Source organism: Tursiops truncatus, chromosome 3, assembly GCF_011762595.2.
Source record: "Tursiops truncatus isolate mTurTru1 chromosome 3, mTurTru1.mat.Y, whole genome shotgun sequence".
In the NCBI taxonomy this organism is placed as follows: domain Eukaryota; kingdom Metazoa; phylum Chordata; class Mammalia; order Artiodactyla; family Delphinidae; genus Tursiops; species Tursiops truncatus.
In genome coordinates, this window is record NC_047036.1 from 52003582 (window position 1) to 52021252 (window position 17671).

A 17671-nucleotide genomic window follows, 5' to 3' on the forward strand; every position below is an offset into this window, starting at 1 on the left:
TTTTCTTCTACACTGATGTTCTTAAAAATACTGCTTCCTCAGACATATTTCTCAGAATGTTGTTAGGATTAAGTAAGTGTTTTTAACACTGCCTGGCACATAGGAACTACTCAGTAAATGAGTTCTCCCTTCCTCACTTTCTCTGTTCTTTCTTCCCTCCAAAGAAGACACCAGGGGAACTGCTTTGCAAGTGGAAAAGAGAAAGGATACCCATAGGAGGATACAGGCGTACATCTCATTCCTACAATGAGATCATCTAGCGCAGCACTGTTGATTAGAACTTTCTACATTGACGATAATGTTCTCTATCTGTGCTGTCCACTATGGGAGCCACTTGCCATGGTGGCTATTGAGTATTTGAAATGTGCCTAGTGCAACTGAAGAACTGAATTTTTAATTTTATTTACTTTAAATTTAAGTAACCACAGGTGGCTACTGTATTAGAAAGCATAGATGTAGTGGATAAAGTGCTGCTTGGCTGGAGGCTTCAAGGTGGAAGTAGGCTAAGTGCCTAAAAGAACAGGTGCGCCTTGGGGAGGTGCATGACTGGGCTTTGGCACTGGTGAAATCCAAAACTACGGAGCCCCGTGTGCTCTGATGAAAGGAACCTGGACTTGAGCTGTGGCCTGTAAATTGTAAGAAGAGGGGCGATTTAGTTAAATCAATGGCTGAAAATGACAACTTTGTGATCAGTAGGGATCAAGATTAAAAAGAAATGGTTCTGACATAATAGCCAGATGAGAAATAACTAAAAGAACCATATAGAAATTCCAGTCGAAGGGGTTGATGAAATGCAACCTTCATAGCTTGTAGAGAAACATTAGTTCCAAAGTAAATACTAGGAATATTTGCCAAGTATTTTAAAGAATTGGGGCAAATTTCAGGTAATGCCATGCAAAATGTGTACTACAACACAGTCACACTATAGGGAAAGGATGGGAGCATGGATTAAATGTAAAGTCTGGGGAAATGGAAGTTGTGACATTTTATGTAGTGGAGTTTCACTCTAGTCCTGGCCCTAATAAGACACACTTTCCTGTATGGATGTTTATTTGTGATGATGAAGGGAGATGGTGTTGCGGTAATGTTTTAGCCACGTCAGTACCATCTCATTTCAAATACATAAAGCATCTTCTATTTGCTCAGCAATGTGCTAGGGTTGTGACACAAGGTATGTACAATGGTTATCGTGCTGGACAAGTCCTAGTCTGATTTGGCATACACAAACCAGTTGAACAGGTGGATGACAGTAATTTAAATGTCTAAAATGAACGGCACAGATAAAAGGTGATAGAAGCTCAGATCTGTATGAACTGGAACGGTCAAAGATGCCTTGATGGGAGGACTTGGAGGCCTTTAAACTATACTTCAGAAGAAAATGAATCAAGCAAATCAGAACATTTCTGAAACTACATTCCATAAGATGTTTTGCTAAAGTTTTAGGACACTAATTAACTCACAGTAACTGTAGCATGCTCATTTGTCCAAAGGAAATTCTTTAGCCTGGTGATCTCTGTCAAAATCTGTACTACTTGCTTTCTTTGCCTAAATACTTTATTTGGTTTTTGGACATAGGAGACTAGAACCCTAACAAATGCATCTTCTTGTCAATTCTAGTAGCGTGTTCTGTATTATTTCTTGGTTAGAAATTCAGAGTTCTGTGTTAAAAGTGCTTTAAAGACAGGAGAAAATGAAGGTGTAGTTGGGACTGAGATAATAGAGCCTGGGAGTTTGTAGGGGGGAAAAAAGCCTAGAGTTTAATCAGACAGTAGGAATCTCGGATTTAATCTAGATTTTCATGTTCACATAATTGCAGGTAATAACTCCTGTAGAGAAAGACACGATCATGGTGTATTGCCTGCTTTCAAATATTGTAGCTCTCAGTTGCAAAAAGTCAATAAAAAATCCTCACCAGATTCTCAAGGGTACAAGCACAGTTGCTAGAATGACTGCAGGTGCACTGGTTTTCCCACCCAAGTGCAGTTCTCCAGGGCTGCAGAGACACTGAAGGGGAGGAAGAGATCAGTGTACCAGCATCCGAAGTACTGGATGAGCTTGAAATCGTAATAAAGGAGAAAAGGAGGGATACTCAGCAAAAAAAATTGTGCGAGAGGAAAAGCAGAGACAGTGCAGGGAGAAAAATTCTCAATAGATCAAAATGTTTTAGTTAGAAGTATAAGGGAATCCTTCTGTCTCCATTTCTTTTCTTTGGTAACAAGAATTATAAATCCTGAAAGGAATTAAGACAGAATCCCAGGAGGCAAGAAAAGAACGTATAAGATAAAAATTTTCATGTGTTCTGTTGACACATGAAATCATGATTTCTAACTTCTGTTCCTTTCTTCTTACCCCTTCTACATTTAGGGAATAATACTACTTTAAGGAAGGGGTAGCTTTATATTAGTTGCAGTAGAAACTGTACAAGGGTGATTACTGATATAGCTGTTCAGCCAAGGTAGAGCTGCTGACATCTTTTTGTTTTGTTTTGTTTTGTTTTTTGCTGCTGACATCTTTATCAGTTTAACTGAGGTGTGCCGTGGCCAAACACTCAACCTTTTGATAAATGTTCGGAAGTAAATGAAAACCAGTGGAGGTCATCTTATCAGTGAAATGTTTGACATAATTTTCTTTTAAAGCTTAACAATAATGTTTAACAATAATGAAAATTTGTTCATAGTAATTGGTTTGTACTAAGAGGAGTGGTGAAAAAAGCAGGGTACTGAGATGCAGAAGTCTTATGTTTTATTCATCAGTCTCCCTCTTGCTGTTTCCTACCTCAGTAATCCCACGGCCAGTCCCTTCACCTGTACTGCAACTTCCTTGGCTGACTCCTTGTTTAAGGCCTCAGTTCTGTGTATCCATGAGGGATTGTGGGAATAATTATTTTGGAAATTTTCAGCCAACACACTGAACTTCACATCCCTATTATTTTAGGTCACCACCAAGCCTGTGAGACCCTCCAGTCATCCATCATTTCTTATATTCTGACCTCCTTACTTGTTTTTTCTGTGCTCATTCCTTTATCAGTTTTCATTCCTTTTCCCGTTAGGATCCTGTATGAGGCAAATAACATAAAAACACATTCAAACTGCCTTTAAACAATATGCTCACATAACTAGAAAGTCTAGCTCTAGGTCAGCCTTCAGAATTAGTTGATCTAAGGGATCAGTGATGTCAGTAAATATTTGGTTTCCTTTATTCTTCCAGTCACAGTGTTTATTTCATCATAAGTCAGGTTCCACTCTTTCTCATAAGATAGATGCCAGCTACAGTCAAGGACACCAGCTTGCTCAGTTACATTCAATAGGAATGAGACCCCTTTCTCTCACAGGAGTTCTGAGGGTGGGGGCAGCCACCTTCAAAGTTCATGGACTTTGCTGGGGAGGCATGGATACTGGGAAGAAAATGTGTATGTAATCAGATGGGGAAGAGGTGAATGACTGGACAGCCAACACATATTTAGCTATTGGTTGTACTCGGACTCCTCCTTTGTTATTTCTGGAGCCCTTGTCCCATAGTAAACAGACTCCTCCATTTCTTCATATTCTCTGGATCCTCTCTTCTCCTCTTAACCTTTACTGAAATCCACTCAACTCTGAGGAAAGTTTTCCCCATCTCTGTTTCTTCTACGCCCCATACCACTAAGTAAGGAGGAAAGATCCACATCTTCTTTGTTGCCCGACTCCCACCATGTCTCCCGTTATACTCCCAGACCAACACTTCTTCACCATGGTGTAAAAACACCTTCAAGGCTCACGGGACCCTGCTCATGATGTCCTCTCCCACCCGTCTGGTTGGTCCCCTCCATTCTTTGAAGGTTTTGGTTCCTGGTTCAGTCTTCCTTTCTACTCCCAGGCCCAGCCATCAAGCTGCTTATGCCAGTGTTCACATAGATGGTCGGATCTTTGCACTCTTCAGCTCATTTATATCAGTCCACTTCAAAGAAAGTATCCTGGTTCTTGTCAGGCTTAATCTTTGATTTCTTAAATTCAAACATATCTCTTTTTTTCTTTTTTACTATAACCTAACTACTTCCATTTTACCTGTTTCATTGATTTTACTGAGACTGTAATCTCTTCCTATCTAAAACAATTTGCTCTGCTCGTGGTATATATGCCATTTCTTCCCACCTCCATTAAGACCTTCCTCCATATGTCTTTTTTTTTTTTTTTTTTTTTTTTTTGGCAGCACCATGCAGCATGCGGATGCAGGATCATAGTTCCCTGTCCAGGAATCAAACACATGCCCCCATGCATGGAAGCACAGAGTCTTAACCACTGGACCACCAGGGAAGTCCCAGTGCTTATGCCATTTAATAATTAATTTTTAAAATTTGTTTCAAATAGAATCATAAAAAATGTTAAATTGCTCAATGTATTCAAAGAAAACATAAATGAGTATTTATTTTCAAATATTTTGAGGTAAGACCAAGGCCTTTTGGTTAAGGGTGAATCGCTGGATTGGCATTCCTCACTGTCCTTGAATAAACTGTACCAGAAATGCATTATTTTCACTTCCAGTTTCAGTTTCTTTAAAGTGAAGCAAGAACACTCCAGACACACATAAGTAATCTGAATTCAGAAGCCTTCTGAATCTTTGTAATTCTTTTCTCAATCTTCTATAACAGCAGTTTTTTGGTTGGCTTTTTAGTAACTGTCTTTTTTAAAGTATTCCCAAGATAGTTTACCAGAAAAACAGATCATTCTTTTTGCATGCATTTAATCAGTTAAATATTTAACTTACGTTAAAATGAGTATAGCGGGGTGGAGTCGAGATGGAGGACCAGGAGGATGTGGAGTTCGAGTCTCCTCACAACTAGGGCACCTACCAGGCACTGGTGGGGGACCATGGACACCTAAGGGGGTGGGAGGAACCCCCGAGCGACTGGGTAGGACGTGGGGGGGGGTGGATGGGGGGAGGAGAAGTGGAAGTGGACGGGAGGTGGGTCCCAGGCCTGATCGTCTTCCCTGTAAGGCTCCCTTTCACCATGCTAAGCTTAAGCCCCACCCCCACATCTCCACTCAGGGCCTTACCTCCCTCCAGCTGTGTGGGTCCCTAGCCTAGGCCCTGCCCCTGCCTAAGGCCTGCCCCCTGCCTAAGCTCCACCCCCACAGCCAAGGCCTTTTCTGGCCTTTTTTTCTTTTTTTTCATAAATTTATTTACTTATTTATTTTATTTTTGCTGTGTTGGGTCTCCACTGCTGCGTGCGGGCCCTCTCCAGTTGCGGCGTGTGGGGGCCACTCCTCGCCGCGATGCGTGGGCCTCTCATTGCGGTGGCCTCTCCCGCTGTGGAGCATGGGCTCCAGGCACGTGGGCTTCAGTAATTGTGGCATGTAGGCTCAGGACTTGTGGCTCACAGGCTCTAGAGCGCAGGCTCAGCCGCTGTGGTGCACAGGCTCAGCTGCTCCGTGGCATGCGGGATCCTCCCGGACCACAGCTCAAACCCATGTCCCCTGCATTGGCAGGTGGATTCTTAACCACTGCGCCACCAGGGAAGCCCCTGGCCTTTTTTTCTTTTCTTTTCTTTTCTTTTTAGGTTGTGGTTCTGTTTTATATTTTTATTTTTTCTAATAAGTTTTTTATTTTTCTACTTTTATGTTATTCTCTATTCTTTGTTGTTGTTCTGTTCCTTTTGGCTTGCTCCCCCTACCCCATTTTTTTTCTGTTGTTCTGTTTTATCTTGTTGTTGTTACTTCACTTATATTTTTATTTTTCCTAATATATTTTTCATTTTTCTAATTTTATTTTTTATTCTTTGTTATTTTACTGCTCCTTTTTTTTTTCTTTCTTTCTTTCACTATGCCACATGGCTTGCAGGATCTTGGTTCCCAGGCTGGGGGTCATACCTGAGCTCCTATGGTGGGAGCATCGAGTCCAGACTGCTAGACTACCAGAGAACCTCAGACTCCAGGGAATATTAAGCAGAGTGAGGTCTCCTGGAGGTCCTCATCTCGGCACCAGAACCTTGCTCGACCCAACTGCCTGCAAACTCCAGTGCGGGATGTCGCAGGCCAAACAACCAGTAAGACAGGAACACAGCCCCACCCATCAAAAAGAATGAGAAAACAAAAAAATATGTTACAGACGAAGGAGCAAGGTAAAAACCTACAAGACCAAATAAATGAAGAGGAAATAGGCAACCTACCTGAAAAAGAATTCAGAGTAATGATAGTAAAGATGATCCAAAATCTCGGAAATGGAATGGAGGCACAAATCAAGAAAATACAAGAAATGTTTCCCCTAACCCGGGAAAGGAAATAGCTACCCAAGTCCAGGAAGTGCAGAAAGCCCCATACAGGATAAACCCTAAGAGAAACACATCAAGACACATGTTAATCAAACTGGCAAAAATTAAATTCAAAGAAAAATATTAAAATCAGCAAGGGAAAAGCAACAAATAACATACAAGGGAATCCCCATAAGGTTATCAGCTGATTTTTCAGCAGAAACTGTAGGCCAGAAGGGAGTGGCAGGATATATATAAAGTGATGAAAGGGAAAAAGTCTATACTCTACTCCACAAGGATCTCATTCATATTCAATGGAGAAATCAAAAGCTTTACAGACAAGCAAAAGCTAAGAGAGTTCAGCACCACTAAACCTCTAGGAGGGAAACACAAGAGAAGAAAAAGACCCACAAAAACAAACCCAAAACAATTAAGAAAATGGTAATAGGAACATATGTATCAGTAATCACCTTGAATGTAAATGGATTAACTGCTCCAACCAAAAGACACAAACTGGCTGAATGGCTACAAAAATAAGACCTGTATATATGCTGCCTACAAGACACCCACTTCAGACTTAGGGACTCATACAGACTGAAAGTGAGAGGATGGAAAAAGATATTCCATGCAAATGGAAATAACAAGAAAGCTGGAGTAGCAATACTCATATCAGATAAAATAGACTTTAAAATAAAGACTGTTGGGCTTCCCTGGTGTCGCAGTGGTTGAGAGTCCACCTGCCGATGCAGGGGACATGGGTTCGTGCCACGGTCTGGGAAGATCCCACATGCCGCGGAGCGGCTGGGCCCATGAGCCATGGCCGCTGAGCCTTCGCGTCCGGAGCCTGTGCTCCGCAATGGGAGAGGCCACAACGGTGAGAGGCCCACGTAGCGCAAAAAATAATAATAATAATTAAAAAAATAAAGACTGTTACAAGAGATAAGGAAGGACAATACATAGTGATCAAGGGATCAATCCAAGAAGAAGATATAACAATTATAAATATTTATGCACCCAACGTAGGAGCACCTCAGTACCTAAGGCAAATGCTAACAGCCATAAAAGGGGAAATGGACAGTAACACAATAATAGTGGGGGACTTTAACACCCCACTTACACCAATGGACAGATCATTCAGACAGAAACTAAATAAGGAAACAAGCTTTAAATGACACAATAGACCAGATAGAGTAAATTGATATTTATAAGACATTCCATCCAAATGCAGAATACACTTTCTTCTCAAGTGCACACAGAACATTCTCCAGGATAAATCACATCTTCGGTCACAAATCAAGCCTCGGAACATTTAAGAAAATTGAAATTGTATCAAGCATCTTTTCCGACCACAATGCTATGAGATTAGAAATCAATTACAGGAAAAAAACTGTAAAAAACACAGATACATGGAGGCTAAACAGTGCACTGCTGAATAACCAAGAGATTGCTGAAGAAGTCAAAGAGGAAATCAAAAAATACCTAGAGACAAATGACAACAAAAACATGACAACCCAAAACCTATGGGGTGCAGCAAAAGCAGTTCTAAGAGGGAAGTTTATAGCAATTCAATCTCACCTCAAGAAACAAGAAAAATCTCAAATAAACAATCTAAACTTACACCTAAAGCAACTAGAAAAAGAAGAACAAAGCAAACCAAAAATTAATAAAAGGAAAGAAATCATAAAGATCAGAGCAGAAATCAATGAAATAGAAACAAAGAAAACAATAGCAAAGATCAGTAAAACTCAGAATTAGTTCTTTGAGAAGATAAACAAAATTGATAAACCATTAGCCAGACTCATCAAGAAAATGAGGGAGAGGACTCAAATCAATAAAATTAGAAATGAAAAAGGAGAAATTACAGCTGACACCACAGAAATACAAAGCATCATAAGAGACTACTACAAGCAACTCTATGCCAATAAAATGGACAACCTGGAAGAAATGGACAAATCCTTAGAAAGGTATAACCTTCCAAGACTGAACCAGGAAGAAATAGAAAATATGAACAGACCAATCACAAGTAATGGAATTGGAACTGTGATTTAAAATTTTCCAATAAACAAAAGTCCAGGACCAGACGGATTCACAGGCGAATTCTATTAAACATTTAGAGAAGAGCTAACACCTATCTTTCTCAAACTCGTTCAAAAAATTGCAGAGGGAGGAACACTCCCAAACTCGTTCAAGGAGGCCACCATCACCCTGATCCTAAAACCAGACAAAGATATCACAAAAAAGGAAAATTACAGACCAATGTCACTGATGAATTTAGACACAAAAATCCTCAACAAAATACTAGCAAACAGAATCCAACAACACATTAAAAAGGTCATGCACCATGATCGAGTGAGATTTATCCCAGGAATGCAAGGATTCTTTAGCATACACAAATCAATCAATGTGATACACCATATTAACAAGTTAAAGAATAAAAACCATATGATCATATCAACAGATGCAGAAAAAGCTTTTGACAGAATTCAACGCCCATTTATGATAAAAAGACTCTCCAGAAAGTGAGCGTAGAGGGAATCTACCTCAGCATAATAAAGGCCATGTATGACAAACCCACAGCAAACATCATTCTCAATGGTGAAAAACTCAAAGCATTTCCTCTAAGATCAGGAACATCAAAACAAGGATGTCCATTCTCGCCACTGTTATTCAACATAGTTTTGGAAGTCCTATCCACGGCAATCAGAGCAGAAAAAGAAATAAAAGGAATACAAATTGGAAAAGAAGAAGTAAAACTGTCACTGTTTGCAGATGACATAATACTGTACATAGAAAATTTTAAGGATGCCACTAGAAAACTAATAGAGCTAACCAATGAAGTTGGTAAGGTTGCAGGATACAAAATTAACAAACAGAAATCTCTTGCATTCCTATACACTAAAAACAAAAGATCAGAAAGAGAAATCAAGGAAACAATCCCATTTACCATTTCAACAAAAAGAATAAAATACCTAAGGAGGAATAAATAAAATACCTTAGGTAGGAATAATACCTAAGGAGGCAAAAGACCTGTACTCAGAAAACTATAAAACACTGAGAAAGAAATCAAAGATGACAAACAGATGGAGAGATATGCCATGTTCCTGGATGGAAGAATCGATATTGTGAAAATGACTATACTACCCAAAGGAATCTACAGGTTCAGTGCAATCCCTATCAAATTACCAATGGCATTTTTCACAGAATTAAAACAAAAAATTTTATAATTGTATGGAAACAAAAAATACCCCTAATAGCGAAAGCAATCTTGAGAAAGAAAAATGGAGCTGGAGGAATCAGGCTCCTGGACTTCAGACTATACTACAAAGCTACAGTAATCAAGGCAGTAGGGTACTGGTACAAAAACAGAAATATAGGTCCATGGTATAGGATAGAAAACCCAGAGATAAACCCACACACCTATGGTCACCTAATCTATAACAAAGGAGGCAAGAACATACAATGGAGAAAAGAAAGCCTCTTCAATAAGTGGTGCTGGGAAAACTGGACAGCTACATGTAAAAGAATGAAATTAGAGCACTCCCTAACACCATACACAAAAATAAACTCAGAATGGATTCAAGACCTAAATGTAAAACTCTTAGAGGAAAACATGGGAAAAACATTCTTTGACATAAATCTCAGCAAGATCTTTTATGAACCACCTCCTAGAGTAATGAAAATAGAAACAAAAATAAGCAAATGGGACCTAATGACTTTTGCACAGCAAAGGAAACTATAAACAAGACAAAAAGAGAATCCTCAGAATGGGAGAAAATATTTGCAAACTAATCAACGGACAAAGGATTAATCTCCGAAATATACAAACAACTCATGCAGCTCAATACCAAAAAAACAACCCAAACAGAAAATGGGCAGAAGACCTAAATAGACATTTCACGAAAGGAGACATACAGATGGCCAAGAGGCACATGAAAAGCTGCACAACATCACTAATTATTAGAGAAATGCAGATCAAAACTACACCTCACACTGGTCAGAATGGCCTTCATCAAAAAATCTACAAAAAATAAATGCTGCAGAGGGTGTGGAGAAAAGGGAACCCTCTTGCATTGTTGGTGGGAATGTAAATTGATACAGCCACTGTGGAGAACAGTATGGAGGTTCCTTAAAAAACTAAAAAATAGAACTACCATATGACTCAGCAATCCCACTACTGGCCATACACCCTGAGAAAACCATAATTCAAAAGGGCACATGTACCCAATGTTCACTGCAGCACTATTTACAATAGCCAGGACATGGAAACAACCTAAATGTCCATCAACAGATGAGTGCATAAAGAAGATGTGGTACATATATATAATGGAATATTACTTAGCCATAAAAAGGAGTGAAATTGGGTCATTCGTAGAGATGTGGATGGACCTACATCCACATCTCTGCGAATGTAGGGATGAGTTTGTCTTACAGAGTGAAATGTCAGAAAAACAAATATTGTATATTAATGCATATATGTGGAATCTAGAAAAATGCTACAGATGGATGAACCTATTTGCAGGGCAGGAGTAGAAACACAGACATAGAGAACGGACATGTGGACACGGGGGGAAGAGTAGGGTGGGATGAATTGGGAGATTAGGTTTGACATAAATACACTACCATGTGTAAAATAGATAGCTAGTGGGAACCTGCTGTATAGCACAGGGAGCTCAGCTCAGTGATCTGTGATGACCTAGATGGGTGGGATGGGGGTGGGGAGGGAGGTTCAAGAGGGAGGGGATACAGGTACACGTATAGCTGATTCATTTCATTGTACAGCAGAAACTAACACAACATTGTAAAGCAATTATACTCCAATAAAAAATTGATATAAAATAATTAAAAGGAAATGAGTATAGTAAGCATAAACAGGTTTTGGAGCAATTAAACTTGACTCTTGGTGAGTATATAACTCAACTGGTTGAAGGAGAAATGTGGAAATACATTGGAAAATAATCTGCCATCCTTGAGTGTAACCATCAACCAGTATGTTTCACATAGACAGTATCAGTTATTGTAGAGAGACAGTTAAAGGGGGTCAGTATTCTGGCTTCTCCTGTGTTAAAAATGCACCCTTGTATGTCTCAGCCCCTTATACTGCGTTAGCTCTCCTTGTTTTCACAGCCAGCTCTATGGAGAGTTGCTGAGGTGCACTCTCTCCAGTTCTTCACCATCTCCGTAGCCCTCGATCATAGTAATCTGACTTGCACTTCTGCCACCCCCCTAACACTGCTCTTGCCAGTCATCAATGACGTTCCTGTTGCTGAATTCAACAGAGACTCTTGTGTCTTTCTTGAGATTTGTACAACATTTCATACTGTTATTCACTCCCTTTTTCAGTGCTTACTTTTCACAATTCCTAGAACCCAACCTACTTGGTTTTCTTTCTACCTCAATGCTTAAACTAGAGTTAGAGCTCTGTTGTTCTTCTGTTCTCACTCTGCAAATTCCCTTGGGCTAGTTCAACCACCCATGTAACTCCAATTACATTTTTTTTTAATAGCTATCTTTTTTTTTTTTTTTTGGTTGCGTCAGGTCTTAGTTGCAGCACACGGGCTCTGTGTAGTGCCGCGCGGGCTTAGTTGCCCCACGGCATCTGGGATCTTAGTTCCCCAACCGGGGATTGAACCGGCGTCCCCTGCATTGCAAGACCGATTCTTAACCACTGGACCACCAGGGAAGTCTCCTCCAATTACATTTACTAGTAATGAATTCCACTTATGTGTGCTACAGCCGCTTCAGACTTGGCACGTCCCAAACTGAATTTCCCTTTGTCCCACCAGAGAGCCTCCTCCTTCATCTGAGTCCCCTGTTTTAGCGACAGAGCCTCTGTCCATCCCTCCAATTCCAAGACAGAAGCCTGGACGTCATCCTTGAGTATCTCACCTCCTCCCGACATCCATTCAATACCAAGTCATATTGATTCTTCTTAGTGAATATCTACTAAATCACTCCAATTCCCCCTATTTTCTAGTTAGGTATACCATACTATTATGCCCCAGTTACCATTATAGCTTCTCTCTGGGAATGATCTCTCTTTTCTAAACATTTCAACTCTCTATAATTTGAGTGATTTCTTTAAAATGCATGTCTTTTCTCATCTCTCACCTGATTAAAACCCTTCACTGGCTCTGTCATTGCCTTCAGAGTAGGTTTGAACTCAAATGATTCCCAAGGCTCTTCATTCTCTAGTCCCTACTTAACTTTTTCAGATTTTTCTTTCCTTACAACCTTTGACCTTTGGATAATTTCTGCACATTGTTCAGATCGTGGCTTGCTCACTGTTCCTTCTAGAAAATCTTTCTGGAAAAGCTCCTTCTGTACTCTTTCAGAGTTCTCCCTGTTGGCACTCATCTCAATGCAGTACAATTACCCATTTATCAATTAGTCTTCTCCATGATATAAATAGCAGGGTCCCAGTCAATTTGCCTGTCACAATGACCAGACACAGTGCATGCTCATAAATATCTGTTGAACAAATGACATTAAACAAGTCACTTAGCCTCTCTGAGTCTCAACTGCATCATCTGTTAAAAGGGAATATTGTCCTGCCTATGGTTGTTTGGGGGTCTTGTAAGATAATAGGAATTAAGTTTAGTATTGTGGTTAAGAGAGTGGGTTCTGGATCTGTACTACCTGGTTTTTAATCCTAGTTCCCACCATGTAGCCAGCTGTGTGACCTTGGGCAAGTTACTTAACTTCTCTGTGTTTTAGTTACTTTGGCTAAATGGAAACAACCACAGTATCTGTCTCATAGTATTGTTGTAGGGACTGAGTTAATAAATGGAAAGTAATTAATACAGTGCCTAAACACAATAAATGTTAGCTATTATAATATTTTTATTTATAAGTTCTAGAATTATATATTATAAATATAATATACACACATATGGCATCAGTTTTTAGTTTCAGTGTTTTAAGTGGGTAAAGGGTTGGTATCATTCCTTTATCTTTTAGGATAATACCATAGCTATACCAGATTTTATTTTTTAAGTCTTAAATTCAAATTGCCATAGTTGATTTACATGAAATTTTGGTAAAACATTTTTTAAATTGTTGTTCAATATAGAAAGAATTTTGAAAATGTTTCCTTGCTGAATATCAAAATATTGATTCTACATACATAGTAGGTGGATATTAGCACAGGAAAAATGTTTAAGTAAGAAAGATTACTGGTTTAATTTATAAAGGACAATTATTATATCTTTGACACCTAACTTTATTTCTCTATGTGATTTAATTACATAAGCAATTCAGTGTTTGGAAAGTCCAAATTCCATTAACTCTGTAACTATTCAAGAAAACAAGGAAGTAAAGAGCATTTAGTTTTGTGCATATGTATTCACCTGAAAGAAATTTGCTCAATTTTAGTAAAAAGTTCTTTTTCCTTTAAAATTTAATTAGATAATACACATTTGTGTGTTGACTTTGGACCAACAAAATGCCTAATTTTTATCTTTTTTCTGATTCTTCGTAGAATTGGTGGTTCCAGGATTTTATTCAGAATGACTTTAGGAAAAGAAGTGATGTCTCCTCTTCAGCCAATGTCTTCCTATACTGCAGCTGGCAGAAATGTTTTAAGATGGGATCTTTCACCAGAGCAAATTAAAACAAGAACTGAGGAGCTCATTGCACAGACCAAACAGGTGTACGATAATATTGCAATGCTTGACATTGAGGAAGTAACTTACGCGAACTGTTTGCAGGCACTGGCAGATGTAGAAGTGAAGTATATAGGTGGGTAGGATGCAAAAGCACATCAATATTTCATTTTGTGGGCATCATAACCCATTTTATGCTTCCTGTCTTGGCAATTCATTTTACAAGACATTGATTTTTACATAATGATTTGTAATTGCTTAAATGATTAATGATTCATAATTGCTTAGAATTATTTATATTACCTGAGTTAAAAATTTTTATTATGTGGCAGAGGTGCTGTAAAATGTACAGTCTCATTACAACTGCTTTCTGGAGAGCAATATATATCAAAACTTTTGAGAAGTTCATACCCTAGCCCCGTAATTAATTCCACATCTAGGCATAATCTAAAGAAATAATCAGTTATAGGAAAAATCATGTATAAACTTATGTATAAACAGGTACTCTATCATAGCAAAAGCTTGGAAACAGCCCCTAAGTGTCAACAAGTAGAATAGCTAAATAAATTATGGTACATTCACCCTCTGTAACATTATGTAGCCATTAAAATCATGTTTAAGAGACGTATTTAATAACATTAAAAGGACAGAGAAAGAAAACAAATTTTAATAATGGCCAATATTTTTGGTACTAGGTTTATAGTCTTTCTGTGATTTGTAGATCACTTTTGGTTAAACATGAATTCTTTAAAGTTATTATAAAAATGAACACATTAAATTTAGTTTCTTTATCATTACTATTTCAGTAGGGATATAATGGGTACATTTTTATACATTTGTATTTCTTTTTAAGATATTGTCCATCTGTCCCACCTGTCTAAATGCTAATATATGGATTAAGACAGTGATCACAAAGATAAATGATCCAAAGGAGACTTTCAGAACAATTGATAATGGAGCTAAGATAAATTTGATATTTTAAGTGATCTTTCTCAAAGAACAGTGTGTTATTTGGAAGCAAGCATTCATTGTTTTTTCAGGTTTATGGTTGATTTTTCATTTACTCTTCATGCTTTTCTCTATTTTCCATATTTCCTACACTTAAAATATATTATTTTAATAATATAAGTATTAAACCCGTTGAGTTGTAAGGAATGAAGATTCATGCCAGTTTTCTCAAAGAATTGGATATATTTTGTAGGATAATTATGGCTAAACAACCTTGGCTGTGTAGCCAGGCATCATAAGAACATAGGTTGTCTGTAGAACTGAATTATCATAAGCATTTGTATGGATTCTGGAATTTGGAAGGTTGTCCAAAATCCTGCACAGCCCTAGTGACCTAGTCATCTCTTTTTCCCCACCAAGAGTTCTCTACCCTATGTCCCACCATAATAGGGACTTGGCTACTTTCTCTTCCCTCCGCATTTCTGTTTCAGTTTCTGCCTCTTAATACCAACTGCTTCACTCTCATTAATAGCCGCTAAATCTTGCTACAAGCCTTGAGCTTAAACTCTTCAGTAAAAAAAGTCTGGTTGGTCTTGTAGTTAAAGTCAAAGGAATGGAGGCGGTCCCCATTCAGCAGAGCTTTCCCAGCAGGCAATTTCGTGTGCATCTCCCACCCTGTATGTGGTTTGTCCTTGATTCACATACTCACTTCTTCAGTCACTTATGACTAAGACGGTGTGCCAGCCTAGTAGCTTATGCATTTAGCAAATGTAAAAATAGGTGGGGAAAAAAATCTTTAAAACAGAATTATCTTAAATTCTGTTTTTTCTTCCAGTCGTACATCTTTTAAATATACCTTTAGTTTTGTGGTATTTTTTCTTCCTCTCCTGTAAATTTATCTTTATGGGTTAATCATAAAAATGTTTGAGTTTCGGATTAGAGTTTTAAAGACTAACTTTCTCTTATCTGTGTATGTTCTCAGCCTCCTGCAGTAGCTGTTAAAACCCCATTTGTCCAGTGTCAGGTACCGGGCATCAACATTGTTTATAGTTTGGCAGTGAGAACATAAGTCTGGTTCCAGGTCTTTGTGGCAAAGTAAGGAAGGAAATGGTTTTCAATATTATTGTTTGTTTAAGAATATGTTTCCAGTTTTAGACTCCTGCATTTTGTTCTGCTCATTTAAGTTCTTGAGCAATTTTGATTCCTTCTTAATATCTTTTTGAGCTAATTTTTAAAAGTAAACAGAAATTGTGACTATCTAGTTAACTCACTTAAACAAGTGCTGTATGTATTAAATGTTAAATCTTACATTCTTTTCTTTCTTTAATCAAGGGACAAAAATGATATATTAAATCTAAAATAATAATTATCTAATTTGATTTTTTTAAAACAGACACTATGAATTTATTGATTTGTGGCAATTTTTTTACAGCTTTCTTTGTGACAATGATTTAAGAGGACTGATATGCATAAGGTAGCTTGTTTAACTGGGCAATTCCGTGGTATGTAAAGGATAGCTTTACTGTCTACCATATATCACATGTGTAAATGTTACCTATTTATAATATCTTCAAAGTGCTAAAGATAGTAAAATTAAAATATATTCATTGTCACAGCATAACCACAACTATGGTTATAAACCATACTGATTTTTTTTTTTTGGCTGTAGTATGGATTATTTCACTGACATCAGATTTTTGCCTAATTAAAGTCAAAATGCAAATGTTTGAAAAACCCAACAACCAACTTTGATATGTGAAAATAAGAGCAGATGACATTACTACCATCATTTAACAAGAATAGCCCCAGTATTCAGCTGCTTACTGAATATGTCCACTGAGATTTCTGAGAATTCTGAAATTGTATGCAGCTTTTTATATTTGTATGAATGTTTGCATTTGGGGGAGGGTCCATGACTTGGATTAGATTTTCTAAGGAGTCTGTCATAAAGGTTAAGAACTTCTTTTCTAAACAAGCCCCATCCCACTAAATAGGCCTACTTGTTTCTTAAACATCCTGTTTGTTTGCCAGTCCCCATGCTTTCAGTCTCTACTTCTCCAGTCCCCAACTGAGCTCTTCCTCTCACCCCACCCATCCTCTAAGATCCAGCCTTCTCCACAAGGCATGGCATAATGCCCCAGCCCTCAGTATTGCAGACTTTGAATTTCTGTCCCATTCATTTGACAGCTAAGCTGCTCTGTCCTGTATTGTTATCTTTTCATGTATTGTTCCCTACCCCCGACTCCCAGACTATAAAATGCCTCAGTATAAAAACTATCAATACATCTTTTCTTTTCTTTATTTTTGGCCACACCGCTCAGCATTCAGGATCTTAGTTCCCTGACCAGGGATCGAACCCATACCCCCGGCCATAGAGGCACAGAGTCTCAACCACTGGACCGCCAGGGAAGTCCCCAAGAACTACATCTTTTACATTGGGAGATTGGGATTTACATATACACCCTACTATATATAAAATAGATAACTAATAAGAGCCTACTGTATAGCACAGGGAACGCTACTCAATACTCTGTAATGGCCTATATGGGAAAAGAATCTAAAAAAGAGTGGATATATGTACATGTGTAACTGATTCACTTTGCTGTACACCTGAAACTAACACAACATTGTAAATCAACTATACTCCAATAAAAATTTTTTTAAAAAGGACTACATCTTTTTTTTTCTACATTCCCAGCGAATAACTTGCACACTAAACATCCTTTGGTAAGTACTCAGTGTACACCCTATTGTTCCTAACAATGCCCCAGGAATAGCCAAGTCCTGTGTTAGATGCTGTTTCTTGATAGCCCTAGGAGCCTTTATGGAAAGTATGTAATGAAAAACTTATATTCGGATAATCATTCATCTAGGTACAAGGTATTTTGCTTAATAC

The 17671-nt window shown here is 38.2% G+C and overlaps 1 protein-coding gene across 7 annotated transcripts in view; it reads left to right on the forward strand.

Annotated features, from left to right (window-relative positions):
* The window catches only part of NLN (neurolysin), a 99980-nt gene that overhangs the window by 24073 nt on the left and 58236 nt on the right, over nt 1-17671 (forward strand). For 2 of the 7 annotated variants that reach the window (XM_033852909.2, XM_019929955.3), the window contains exon 2: nt 13704-13963. The exons of 1 other annotated variant lie outside the window; for it this stretch is intronic. In XM_033852909.2, the coding sequence (XP_033708800.1) occupies nt 13704-13963 (260 nt within the window). Of the gene's footprint in view, nt 1-5736; nt 6098-13703; nt 13964-15757; nt 15871-17671 lie in introns of those variants that run through there. 4 more of the 7 variants (XM_073802161.1, XM_073802162.1, XM_019929956.3 and 1 more) reach the window with 4 other exon arrangements.